The following is a 14556-nucleotide window of genomic DNA, read 5'->3' on the forward strand; positions in this document are numbered from 1 at the left end:
GATTGACCATACAATTGTGAAAGTTAAATAGTACGAAATCATTATATCAAAAATAAAACAATATAATCACACATGATATTCTCTGACTGAAAAAAAAGGTGTTGGCAGAAGCCAAAGCTTATTGTGACTACCCTTAATACTTAACAAAGCATTACCCTAACAAGCCAAAATAGCAGTGAAACAAAACAATAAAACAAAATATAATAAAAAAAACACAACTTCATAAGTCAGAAGCAGATAAACGAAACATAGAAAGAAACACAAATATAATCAAGAAACATCATTTCTGTCATGCCAGTCATTTCTCAATGCTGATCACATATTTTGTATCTTTCAAATATAATGTTTTTGAACATTTTCTTGAATTTACACATATTACTACACTCTTTTAATTCATTGTTGCAACTATTCCATAAATTGACAGTCACACATCTTTTTTTTCACATTTGTCCTTACCCTCTTTTTTTCAAACATATAATTTCCCCTGAGTGGATACCTGCTCTCCCTCACTGAAAACAAATCTTGGATACAGTCAGGAAGTGTTCTTTTTTTTGTTCTAAACAATATTTGTAGAGTATTAAAGTCTACTAGGTCCATACATTTTAGGGCATATGATTTCATAAATCATATTTATGGTACTTTTCTCAAATATGAAATAAAAATCCATACAAATAAACATAGCTGGAAGATGTGTAGGCAAAAAAACTGCAGGCGCTGGTTGGGTTATTATATCCAACCTTATTGACATTCTTTTGGGCTCTTTTTTGCAGTATAAAGATTGAATTAGTGCTAGTTTTGTAGGTGTTTCTCCAAACTTCCATATACTTATGATGAAGTATATAAGAAGATAACTGCAGATGCTGGTACAAATCGAAGGTATTTATTCACAAAATGCTGGAGTAACTCAGCAGGTCAGGCAGCATCTCGGGAGAGAAGGAATGGGTGACTTTTCGGGTCAAGACCCTTCTTCAGACTGATGTCGGGGGCGGGACAAAGGAAGGATATAGGTGGAGACAGGAAGATAGAGGGAGATCTGGGAAGGAGGAGGGGACGGGAGGGACAGAGGAACTATCTAAAGTTAGAGAAGTCAATGTTCATACCACTAGGCTGCAAACTGCCCAGGCGAAATATGAGGTGCTGTTCCTCCAATTTCCGGTGGGCCTCACTATGGCACTGGAGGAGGCCCATGACAGAAAGGTCAGACTGGGAATGGGAGGGGGAGTTGAAGTGCTCGGCCACCGGGAGATCAGTTTGGTTAATGCGGACCGAGCGCAGGTGTTCAGCGAAGCGATCGCCGAGCCTGCGCTTGGTTTCGCCGATGTAAATAAGTTGACATCTAGAGCAGAAGTATATACATGATTTGCCTGGATAGCTTGCAATATGAGGTTTTTAACTGTATCTCGGTACATGCGCCAATAATATACCAATACCAATATCATTCATTCACATTACAAACATTTTGCATTTTCACTTAAAGTTCATGTTATTTGGTTATCAGCTCTACTGCCTTGAGAGAGAATATTCCTCATTTACCACATGAAAATAATTTGTGTTGAATATTTCTGTTAAAATATCCTTATCTTTTTGTTTCCTCTGAAGAGAATAATTTCAGCTTCTTTGATGTTTCCACATAATTAACGTTCCACATCCTTGAAGCAAGCTGTTCCATTTCCTCTGAGACCACAATATACTGTACTTCCTGAGACCACAATATACTGTACTTCCTGCTCAGAATTGTACATTGTGCTCCAGCTAGGCTCAGGCAGTATTTAGTTTTGCATTTTGTACTCTTGGTTCGATTATGGAAGCCTGAGATCCATTTGCTGTTATCTCAATTTATTTTGCCAAACTTCAATGCACATTCATGGCCTGTTTATGCAACCCTTATACCATTTGATTTATTTTGATTTGTTTCCTACCAAGCATATAACATACCAAGAACTAACAATGCTTTGAAAAAATAATAAAACTGTAATTTGTTGTTTCCAGCTAGAAGATTTGCGGGAGATGCAAATAGATTGTACATTGAGTGAAATAGCATCAAAAATTATGATCGAACTACCAGAAGATCATACACTGACACTGGAAGAAATGCTTAAGTACAACGAGGTAACTTTCTTAATCAATTATTAGAACTTATAATTTAATTCAAACTAAAGAGTTTTAGTAAGTATTTGGTTTGATCACCATAAATGAAATTTTGATGAACACAAATTGTTTTTGACAAATTGAACATAACTTTTTGAAGGGTCTGATTTGATAACTTTTAGGCAATATTCCAGCTGTATTAAAGGTAGACACAAAATGCTGGAATAACTCAGCGGGTCAGGCAGCATCTCAGAAGAGAAGGAATGGGTGACGTTTCGGGTCGAGATCCTTCTTCAGACCATCAGTCTGAAGAATGGTCTCGACCCGAAACGTCCCCCATTCCTTCTCTCCTGAGATGCTGCCTGACCCGCTGAGTTACTCCAGCATTTTGTGTCTACCTTCGATTTAAATCAGCGCCTGCAGTTTTTTTGCCTACACATCTTTCAGCTATGTTTATTTGTATGGATTTTTATTTCCTATTTGAGAAAAGTACCATCAAATGCAAAATCATATTAATTGCTGGACAATAACGCATTTAAATTTCACGCATTTTACTCAGCGTAGAACAGTATTGATTATCTGCTTCTTTAACCGCCGGTTAAAATTGATAAGCATTTGCTTCTGCAACGATACACTATTAAACAATGTAATATGGAGCCATCAGCCATTGAAAAGGGTTTTATTTTTGAAAATGCTACAGGAAAAATAGCTTTGTTATTGTGAGTCTGAAGCCCCTAACCCCTTTTTCCCCGTTGACACAAGTGTCTTTATAACATAATTTACTACAACACAAGGTTTCTTAGAATTGCGACTACTGCCTTATAGAAACATAGAAAATAGGTGCAGGAGGAGGCCATTCGGCCATTCGGCCCTTTGGCCCTTTGAGTCAGCACTGCCATTCATTGTGATCATGGCTGATCATCCACAATCAGTAACCTGTGCCCAACTTCTCCCTATATTCCTTCATTCCACTAGCCTCTGGAGCGCTATCTTTCTCTTAAATTCATCCAGTGATTTGGACTCCATTGCCCTCTGTGGCAGAGAAATATAGCTGAATTAACTGTATTTCCAGCATCTTCTGTTTAAATCTCAGATTTCCAGTGTTTGCAGTTTTTTTTATTCCCCTAAAGCATATATCCCCTTAAGTTGTTACAATGTCTTAATAAACTACCTTCAACATCTGGAGACTCATGATTGATTAAAAGTATAATCTGAATTTGTCATGTAAATATAGTGCAAGTCACAAGCTAGGTATTCTGAGGCACATAACTCACCTCCTGATGGACTTTTCACCATCTGTATTTGAAAAATCAGTAGCATAATGGAATATATTCTGCAAAAATCTCTTTAATATTATCCACCAGACCTATTTCATGCCACTTTTCTGCCTTCCAGATTGATTTCTTAAGAATGCTCCTCAATTCCCTGCACTTCTCCAAGGATACATAGAAACATAGAACATAAAAAATAGGTGCAGGAGGAGGCCATTTGGCCCTTTGAGCCAGCACCGCCATTCATTGTGATCATGGCTGATCATCCGCAATCAGTAACCCGTGCCTGCTTTCTCCCCATATCCCTTGATTCCGCAAGCCCGAAGAGCTCGATCTAACTCTCTTTTAAATTTATCCAATGAATTGGCCTCCACTGCCTACTGTGGCAAAAAAATCCACAAATTCACAAATCTATGGGTGAAAAAGTTTCTTTCTCATCTCAGTTTTAAACGGCCTGCCCTTTACTATTAAACTGTGGTCTCTGGTTCTGGACTCCCCCAACATTGAGAAAATGTCTCCTGCATCTAGCCTGTCCAGTAGTTTTATAATTTTATATGTTTCTATAAAACCCCCTCTCATCCTTCTGAACTCCAGTGAATACAAGCCCAGTCTTTCCAATCTTTCCTAATATGACAGTCCCGCCATCCTGGGGATTAACCTTGTGAACCTACGCTGCACTCCCTCAATAGCAAGGATGTCCTTCCTCAAATTAGGAGACCAAAACTGCACACAATACTCCAGATGTGGTCTCACCAGTGCCCTGTACAACTGCAGAAGGACCTCTTTACTCCTATACTCAAATCCTCTCGTAACGAAGACCAAAATGTCATTAGCTTTCTTCACTGCCTGCTGTACCTGCATGTTTACTTTCAGTGACTGGTGTACAAGGACACCCAGGTCTCGTTGCACTTCCCTATTTCCTAATCTGACAACATTGAGATAATAATGTGCTTCCTTGTTTTTGTCACTAAAGTGGATAACCTCACATTTATGTACATTATACTGCATCTGCCATGCATCTGCCCACTCACTCAACCTGTCCAAGTCACCCTGCAACCTCCTAGCATCCTCTTCGCAGTTCACATTGCCACCCAGCTTTGTGTCATCTGCAAATTTGCTAGTGTTACTTTTAATTCCGTCATCTAAATCGTTAATATATGTATTGTAAATAGTTGCGGCCCCAGCACCGAGCCTTGCAGCACTCCACTCGCCACTGCCTGCCATTCTGACAGGGACCTGTTTATTCCTACTCTTTGTTTCCTGTTTGTCAACCAATTCTCTATCCATGTCAACACCCCAATACCATGTGCTCTAATTTTGCCCATTAATCTCTTGTGTGGGACCTTATCAAAGGCTTTCTGAAAGTCTAGATACACTTCATCCACTGGCTCTCCTTCATCCATTTTACTTGTCACATCCTCAAAAAATTCCAGAAAATTAGTCAAGCAGGATTTCTCCTTCATAAATCCATGCTGACTTGGACCAATCCTTTTACTGCTATCCAAATGCACCGTTATTACCTCTTTAATAATTGACTCCAGCATCTTCCCCACCACCGATGTCAGGCTAACTGGTCTATAATTCCCTATTTTCTCTCTCGCTTCTTTCTTGAAAAGTGGGATAACATTAGCTCCCCTCCAATCCACAGCAACTGATCCTGAATCTATAGAACATTGGAAAATGATCACCAATGCATCCTCGATTTCTTGAGCCACCTCCTTGAGTACCCTGGGATGCAGACCATCAGGCCCTGGGGATTTATCAGCCTTCAGTCTGATCAGTCTACCCAATACTATTTCTCGCCTAATGCAAATTTCTTTCAGTTCTTCTGTCTCCCTAGATCCTCTGCCCTCGAGTACATCTGGGAGATTGTTTCTGTCTTCCTTAGTGAAGAAAGAACCAAAATACCCGTTCAACTCTTCTGCCATTTCCTTGTTCCCCATGACAATTCCACCTGTTTCTGCATTCAAGGGACCCACATTTGTCTTCACTAATCTTTTTCTCCTAACATACCTAAAGAAGCTTTTACTATTATTCTTGTAAGAAAATAACTGCAGATACTGGTACAAATTGAACGTATTTATTTCACAAAATGCTGGAGTAACTCAGCAGGTCAGGCAGCATCTCAGGAGAGAAGGAATGGGTGACGTTTCGGGTCGAGAACCTTCTTCAGACTGATGTCAGGGGGGCGGGACAAAGGAAGGATATAGGTGGAGACAGGAAGATAGAGGGAGAACTGGGAAGGGGGAGAGGAAGAGAGGGACAGAGGAACTATCATTCTTTATATTCTTAGCGAGCTTACCTTCGTACTTCATCTTTTCACCCCGTATTGCCCTTTTTGTTATCTTTTGATGTGCTTTGAAAGTTCCTTAATCCTCTGGCTTCCCTCTACTCTTTCTATGTTATACACCTTTTCTTTTAGTTTTATGCTGTCCCTAACTTCCCTTGTCAGCCACGGTTGCCTCTTACTCCCCTTAGAATCTTACTTCCTCTTTGGAATGAAATGATCCTGCATCTTCTGGATTATGCCCAGAAATTCCTGCCATTGTCAGGCTGTTCCACTGTCATTCCTGTTAGGATCCATTTCCGGTCGACCTTGGCCAGTTCCCCTCTCATGCCTTCATTGTCCCCTTTGCTCAACTGCAACACTGACACTTCCGATTTAACCTTCTCCTTCTCAAATTGCAGATTAAAACTAATCATATTATGATCACTACCTCCTAGCAGTTCCTTTACCTTGAGTTCCCTTATCAAATCTGATTCATTAGACAACACTAAATCCAGAATTGCCTTCTCTCTGGTAGGCTCCAGTACAAGCTGCTCTAAGAATCCATCTCGGAGGCACTCTACAAACTCCATTTCTTGGGGTCCAGAACCAACCTGATTTTCCCAGTCTACCTACATATTGAAATCTCCCATAACCACAGTGGCATTACCTTTGTTACATGCCAGTTTTAACTCCTGCTGCAACTTACGCCCTATATCCAGGCTGCTGTTTGGGGGCCTGTAGATAACTCCTATTAGTGTCTTCTTACCGTTACAATTCCTCAACTCTATCCACAGTGACTCTACATCGTCAGTCCCTATGTCACCCCTCGCAAGGGACAGAATCTCATCCCTCACCAACAGAGCTACCCCACCTCCTCTGCCCACCTGCCTGTCCTTTCTATAGGACATATTACCCTGACTATTCAGTTCCTAGACCCGATCCTCCTGCAGCCATGTATCTGTAATCCCCACAATGTCATATCTAGCAATCTCTAACTGAGCCTCAAGCTCATCCACTTCACTCATTCACCTGCCGCTCCTCTGCCGACATTTAATCCCTTCTGCCTCAACCTGACACATGCATCCTTTTTGTTCTGACTAGAGCCTTAATTTCTCTCGTCGTTCAGGGTTCCTTACTCCTCTTAGCCTTGCCCATCTAACATGAATATACATACATTCAACCCTCACTTTCACATTTTCCCAATTTCTGGATTCCTTTTGGCTGCAAACAACCTACTATAATTCACTAGAATTTAGATGAGAGGGGATCTTATAGAAACATATAAAATTCTTAAAGGATTGGACAAGCTAGATGTTGGCGGAGTCCAGAACCAGGGGTCACAGTTTAAGAATAAGGGGTAGGCCATTTAGGATTGTGATGAGGAAAAACCTTTTCACCCAGAGAGTTGTGAATCTGTGGAATTCTTTGCCACAGAAGGCAGGGGAGACCAATTCACTGGATGTTTTCAAGAGAGAGTTAGATTTAGCTCTTGGGGCTAAAGGAATCAGGGGATATGGGGAAAAAGCAGGAAAGGGGTACTGATTTTAGATGATTGGCCAGGATCATATTGAATGGCGCTGCTGGCTCGAAGGGCCGACTGGCCTACTTCTGCACCTATTTTTCTATGTTTCTTACTAGAAGTAACTTTTGTAAGCTTCTGCCTAATACTATCAGAGTTCACCTTGCCCCAATTGAGAATTTTAACTTATGGCCCAGCACTGACCTTATCCATAACAATTTTAAAGCTAATAGAACTGTGATCACTGGTCCCAAAAGGCTTGTCTACTGACACTTTATTCACCAGCGTTGCCCAATTCCCTCAAAGTACGTCAAGCTTTATTCTCTCACTTGGAACACACTACACATTGCCAGAAAAACTTTCCTGAACACACTTGACAAATTCCACCCCACCTAAGCTCTTGGCACTCTGTTTATCTGGCAAAACTTTGGTGTGGAGAACATGGGCCGAATTGCCTGCTGCTGATAACTTCCATATTGGAATAAATTATGTTATCATTTAATTCCAAAAGTACTTGGGTGTTCAGTAACCAGATTTGTAAATGTAGGCAAAGCAATAAACCAAAACAGAAAACGCTGGAACTACTAGTCAGATCAGGTAGCAGTGACCTTTCTTAAAACCTTCCATTGTTCCCTTTGCCACTCTCGTGCAAGAGGGTGGAGAAGATGGAGGGACGGGTTTAGTTTAGAGATACAGCGCGGAAACAGGCCCTTTTGGCCCACCGGGTCCGCGCCGACCAATGATCCCCGCACACTAACACTATCCTACACCCACTAGGGACAATTTTTACATTTACCAAGCCAATGAACTTACAAACCTGCACGCCTTTGGAGTTCAGTCACTAGCCCTGCCCAATTCCCTCAAAGTTTAGGAATAGTTGTAAACATTATTTTGAAATAACCTATTTACATAAACCCACGGAACATATTAAACAACTTGATATTAATTGATGAGATAGGATTACGGTTGTGCAGGTTGGTTTAAGAACCTGATATCAGTAGGAAAATAGCTGTCACTGAAGGTGATGGTGTGGAGATTCAGGGCAGAGTCTGCCACTCGCAGCAGTCTCTTACCTTCATGTGCATTGGAATTGTTTTTCCCACGCCATGATGCAAATAGTCAGGACACTTTCTATAGTAAAGTAGAAGTTTGTTACTGATTTGGAGATATACCAAGCCTTTTAAAAATTTTAAGAAGTAGTGGCACTGGCTTGCCTTCCTCATGATTACATCTGTGCTGGGCGCAAGACTGGAATTTCGAAGGATGAGAGGGGATCTTATAGAAACATATAAGATTATTAAGGGGTTGGACACGCTAGAGGCAGCAAAAACATGTTCCCGATGTTGGGGGAGTCCAGAACCTGGGACCACAGTTTAAGAATAAGGGGTAGGCCATTTAGAACTGAGATGAGGAAAAACTTCTTCAATAGACAATAGACAATAGACAATAGACAATAGACAATAGGTGCAGGAGTAGGCCATTCAGCCCTTCGAGCCAGCACCGCCATTCAATGCGATCATGGCTGATCACTCTCAATCAGTACCCCGTTCCTGCCTTCTCCCCATACACCCTCACTCCGCTATCCTTAAGAGCTCTATCCAGCTCTCTCTTGAAAGCATCCAACGAACTGGCCTCCACTGCCTTCTGAGACAGAGAATTCCACACCTTCACCACTCTCTGACTGAAAAAGTTCTTCCTCATCTCTGTTCTAAATGGCCTACCCCTTATTCTTAAACTGTGGCCCCTTGTTCTGGACTCCCCCAACATTGGGAACATGTTTCCTGCCTCTAATGTGTCCAATCCCCTAATTATCTTATATGTTTCAATAAGATCCCCCCTCATCCTTCTAAATTCCAGTGTACACAAGCCCAATCGCTCCAGCCTTTCAACATACGACAGTCCCGCCATTCCGGGAATTAACCTAGTGAACCTATGCTGCACGCCCTCCATAGCAAGAATATCCTTCCTCAAATTTGGAGACCAAAACTGCACACAGTACTCCAGGTGCGGTCTCACCAGGGCCCGGTACAACTGTAGAAGAACCTCTTTGCTCCTATACTCAACTCCTCTTGTTACAAAGGCCAACATTCCATTGGCTTTCTTCACTGCCTGCTGTACCTGCATGCTTCCTTTCATTGACTGATGCACTAGGACACCCAGATCTCGTTGAACTCCCCCTCCTCCTAACTTGACACCATTCAGATAATAATCTGTCTTTCTATTCTTACTTCCAAAGTGAATAACCTCACACTTATTAAACTGCATCTGCCATGTATCCATCCGCCCACTCACACAACCTGTCCAAGTCACCCTGCAGCCTTATTGCATCTTCCTCACAATTCACACTACCCCCCAGCTTAGTATCATCTGCAAATTTGCTAATGGTACTTTTAATCCCTTCGTCTAAGTCATTAATGTATATCGTAAATAGCTGGGGTCCCAGCACCGAACCTTGCGGTACCCCACTGGTCACTGCCTGCCATTCCGAAAGGGACCCATTTATCCCCACTCTTTGCTTTCTGTCTGTCAACCAATTTTCTATCCATGTCAGTACCCTACCCCCAATACCATGTGCCCTAATTTTGCCCACTAATCTCCCATGTGGGACCTTGAAGAAGAGAGTTGTGAATTTGTGGAATTCTCTGCTCAGAAGGCAGTGGAGGCTGATTCACTGGATGCATTCAAGGTAGACTTAGATAGAGCTTTTAGGGCTAGTGGAATTAGGGCTAGCGGAAGAAGGCAGGAACGGGGTACTGATTGTGGATGATCAGCCATGATCACATTGAAGGGTGGTGCTGGCTCGAAGAGCCAAATGGCCTCCTGCACCTATTGTCTATGTATCTATGAATCTAAGACAGGTATCACAAAATGCTGGAGTAACTCAGCGGGTCGGCAGCATCTCTGGAGAGACGGAATGGGTGACGTTTCGAGTCGAGACCCTTCTTCAGACTGATTTCGGGGGGGGTGGGAGAAAGAAAGGATATAGACGGAGACAGGAAGACAGTGGGAGAACTGGGAAGGGGAGGGGAGAGGGACAGAGGAACTATCTAAAGTTGGAGAAGTCAATGTTCATACCGCTGGGGTGTAAACTACCCAAACGAAATATGAGGTGCTTTTCCTCCAATTTCCGGTGGGCCTCACTATAGCACTGGAGGAGGCCCATGACAGAAAGGTCAGACTGGGAGTGGGAGGGGGAGTTGAAGTGCTGAGCCACCGGGAGATCAGGTTGGTGAAGCTGGACTGAGCGAAGGTGTTGAGCGAAACAATCGCCGAGCCTGTGTTTGGTCTCGCTGATGTAGAGAAGTTGACATCTAGAACAGCGGATACAATAGATGAGGTTGGAGGAGGTGCAGGTGAACCTCTGTCTCACCTGGACAGACAGTTTGGTTCCTTGGATGGAGTCGAGGGGGGAGGTAAAGGGACAGGTGTTGCATCTCCTGCGGTTGCAAAGAGGTAGCACCAATGCTGTCGTCGATGTAGCGGAGGTAGAGTTCGGGGATGGGGCCAGTGTACGTCTGGAACAGGGATTGTTCGACGTACCCGACAAAGAGGCAGGCATAGCTAGGGCCCATGTGAGTGCCCATAGCTACGCCTCGTGTTTGGAGGAAGTGGGAGGAGTCAAAGGAGAAGTTGTTAAGGGTAAGGACCAGCTCTGCTAGGCGGAGGAGAGTGTTAGTAGATGGGGATTGGCTGGTTCTACGGCCAAGGAAGAAACGGAGGCTTTAACACCATCCTGGTGGGGGATGGAGGTGTAGAGTGACTGGACATCCATGGTAAAGATGAAGGAGTGGGGGCCTGGAAAACGGAAGTTATTGAGGAGACGGAGAGCAAGTGAGGTGTGTTGGACATAGGTAGGGAGGGATCAGACCAGGAGGGATAGGATGGAGTCGAGGTAGGTGGAAATTTATTCGGTGAGACATGAACAGGCAGAAACAATGGGTCTGCCAGGACAGTTCTGTTTATGGATTTTAGGGAGAAGGTAAAATCGGGCCGTGCGGGACTGGGGAACGATAAGGTTGGGGGCATTAGAGGGCAGAGTGCCGGAATTGGTGAGGTCCGTGATGGTGTTGTTGATTAAGGCCTGGTGCTCGTTGGTGGGGTCATGGTCCAAGGATAAGTAGGAGGAGGTGTCTGACAGTTGTTGTCTGGCCTCGGTCTGGTAGAGGTCAGCACGCCAGATTACCACAGCACCTCCCTTGTCAGTGGGTTTGATGATTAAGTCGGGGTTGTTGCAGAGTGAGTGGAGGGCTGCACGTTCAGCAGGGGAGAGGTTAGAGTGAGTCAGGGGAGTGGAGAATTTGAGGCGGTTAATGTCACGCTGGCAGTTGGAGATGAAAGGTTCTAGTGAGGATAGTTGGCCACACGGGGGGGTCCAAGAGGAGGGGGTCCACTGGAGACGGGAGAAGGGGTCATCAGTGGGGGTTGAGGACTCCTTCCCATGGAAAAAGGCTCGGAGGCGGTGGCGACAGAAGAGGAGCTCCACAACATGGCGGACCCAGAACTAGTTGATGTGGGGATTATATCATGGTGGGGGGATGGTAGGTTAACACAGCAGAGGGGGGCATGAGGACCCATGTATGGGTGGGGAGTTGCTTGGGCCGCCTGGGTAGAGGGGGAAGGGGGAGACCCAGTGGAACCCCAGCTGAGGTTCCCTGTTGGAAGGGGGAGGGGCAACGGGTCAGACCACGCGCTGTGGGACTCTGCCTCGTGGGGACTGTAGGCCGGGTACAGTGACGGCTGTGGCCCACTGCTGGGCGGTGTGGGCCCGGCGCTGAGTGTGAGCTGGGTACGGCGACAGCTGCGGCCCACTGCTGGGCGGTGTGGGCCCGGCGCTGAGTCTGTGGGCCGGGTACAGCGACGGCTGTGGCCCACTGCTGGGCGGTGTGGGCCCGGCTATGAGTCTGTGAGCCGGGTGAGGCTGTGGCCCACTGCTGGGCGGTGTGGGCCCGGCGCTGAGTCTGTGAGCCGGGTGAGGCTGTGGCCCACTGCTGGGCGGTGTGGGCCCGGCACTGAGTGTGAGCTGGGTACGGCGACAGCTGCGGCCCACTGCTGGGCGGTGTGGGCCCGGCGCTGAGTCTGTGGGCCGGGTGAGGCTGTGGCCCACTGCTGGGCGGTGTGGGCCCGGCGCTGAGTCTGTGAGCCGGGTGAGGCGACGGCTGTGGCCCACTGCTGGGCGGTGTGGGCCTGGCGCTGAGTCTGTGGGCCGGGTACAGCGACGGCTGTGGCCCACTGCTGGGCGGTGGAGCGGCGTGGGTCAACACAGTTGCTGGTGGAGGCCCGCGGGGAACTGGAGCCCGGGTAAGCGGCGGAAGGCCCGATCAGCGGATGTTTTTTATATTATGGTGGGGGGTGGTAGGTTAACAGTTTTTTACATTATGGTGGGGGGTGGTAGGTTAACAGTTTTTTACATTATGTTAATACCTAGGAATTTGTAGCTGCAAACCCTTTCCGCTACTGATCGTACATTAAAAACTGGCGCGCGGTCTCCTGACCTTCCTTCTGCAGTCAATGATTAGTCCCTTGCCTTCTCTCCAGAGATGCTGCCTGTCCCGCTGAGTTACTCCAGCATTTTGTCTATTTTCGATTTAAATCCGGTTTCTGCAATTCCTTCCTACACATTAGTCCATTGGCCTTGTTTACTATGAGCGAAAGGCTATTGATGCCCCTCTCTATACCCCTCCTGCATGGTCATACATCACCACCAGTGATGCAACCAACCACGCTGGGGTATTGGTAAAAACTTATCCACCCATTGCTGCACATTTCTAAACTTATAACAACTTTGAAAAAAGGTATAAAAAGTATTTGTTACTTGTCATGTAGTACTGTTATGTTTCACAAATATTAGGTTTACTCAGTGTGTGTTTGTATTGTGTAGGATTGTACCGAAAAATGGGCAGAGATTATATCTCCAAAAGCCAGAAGCATTGAAATAATTGTGGAGAAATTAGTTGAAATATTTGCAAATATCACCGAACAAACTAGAGAAAGTGTAAAACTTGCTGATGAACCAGGTATGGAACATTGAAATTGATGCAGGTGTCTCAAACTTGTCTAGTTGGAAATCAGTGTAAAATGGGAAACGATAATGTGGCAAAGGATAATAAGCTTAGAGGAAATATTGGGTAGAAAATAGGATGCAATGTCTCTGACTTGTACTAATGTGTTGAAGTATTCAGGTTTATTTTGATGCACTGGAATTGATCAGAGGAAAGCCAAAGGCAGCCATTGCAATAAACAGTGGCTGCAGGGAATGGGGATATGTCCTGTTGGAGACAGTTAATCAAGCTTATTAAAACAGCCATTTTTAACATATTATTTTTATTTTTTCATAAAATGTGGACATTATATTACATTCTAATTACCTCTACAGGTTGCAAATGGATTCCGTTTTTATAACTATGTTGATTTTGCTCACTGAGTCCGCGACGGTCAACAATCACCCCGTATACTAGTTCTATCCTACACACTAGGAACAATTTACAACAGCAAATTAACCTACAAATCTGCACAACACTGGAATGCAGGAGGAAACTGGAGTAGCTGGAGAAAACCCACGCGGTCACACGGAGAATGCGCAAACTGTACAGACAGGCTGGAACCTGGTTCTCCAGCGCTGTAAGGCAGCAACTCCATGGCTGCACGACTATGCCAAGATGCAAGAACCTAAAATGAAGCAGCAACCAGGAAGTGCTGGTAGAACCGCTACCTTGCAGTTCCAGCGACCCATCCAATTCTGTCCTCCGGTGCTGGTTACGTTAGTTTGCATGTTCTCTCTGTGATCTCATGATATCTTCAAGGTGCTTGGGTTTCCTACCACATCCTGGAGACTTGGCGAGTTGGGAGGTTAAATGGCCACTGTCAATTGTCTCCAGTGTGCAGTTGAGTTGTTCAATTTGGGGGAAGTTGATAGGAATGCAGGGAGATAAGTATAAATGATTGTTTGATGGTTGGCAGACTCAATGAGCCAGAGGGCCTGTTTCTGTGCTGCGTGACTACGATAAAAACACTCGCAGGTAAAATTAAAGAAAGCCCCAAGTTCTTTCATAGCGAAAGGTTACTCAAGGAAAAAGTGGAGTCAAATAATGTCTGGTACATCTTGAATACAATTTAACAGATATGGAGGTGGAAGACATTGGGTTAGTTCAAAATACATACTTTGCATGTCTTCATAAATGAGGATGACATAAAATTGTAGCGCAGCGGTAGAGTTGCTGCTTTACAGCGAATGCAGCGCTGGAGACTCAGGTTCGATCCCAACTACGGGTGCTGCACTGTAAGGAGTTTGTACGTTCTCCCCGTGACCTGCGTGGGTTTTCTCCGAGATCTTCGGTTTCCTCCCACACTCCAAAGACGTACAGGTTTGTAGGTTAATTGGCTGGGTAAATGTAAAAATTGTCCCTAGTGGG

General features: G+C 44.7%; 1 protein-coding gene across 1 annotated transcript in view; it reads left to right on the top strand.

The window, feature by feature from the left end:
• The window catches only part of LOC144593828 (dynein axonemal heavy chain 8-like), a 460724-nt gene that overhangs the window by 87551 nt on the left and 358617 nt on the right, over positions 1-14556 (top strand). The window contains 2 exon segments of the mRNA XM_078399946.1: positions 1990-2109; positions 13026-13161. Coding sequence (XP_078256072.1) covers positions 1990-2109; positions 13026-13161 — 256 coding nt within the window.

The sequence above is a fragment of the Rhinoraja longicauda genome, chromosome 5 (genome assembly GCF_053455715.1).
Source record: "Rhinoraja longicauda isolate Sanriku21f chromosome 5, sRhiLon1.1, whole genome shotgun sequence".
Taxonomy (NCBI): domain Eukaryota; kingdom Metazoa; phylum Chordata; class Chondrichthyes; order Rajiformes; family Arhynchobatidae; genus Rhinoraja; species Rhinoraja longicauda.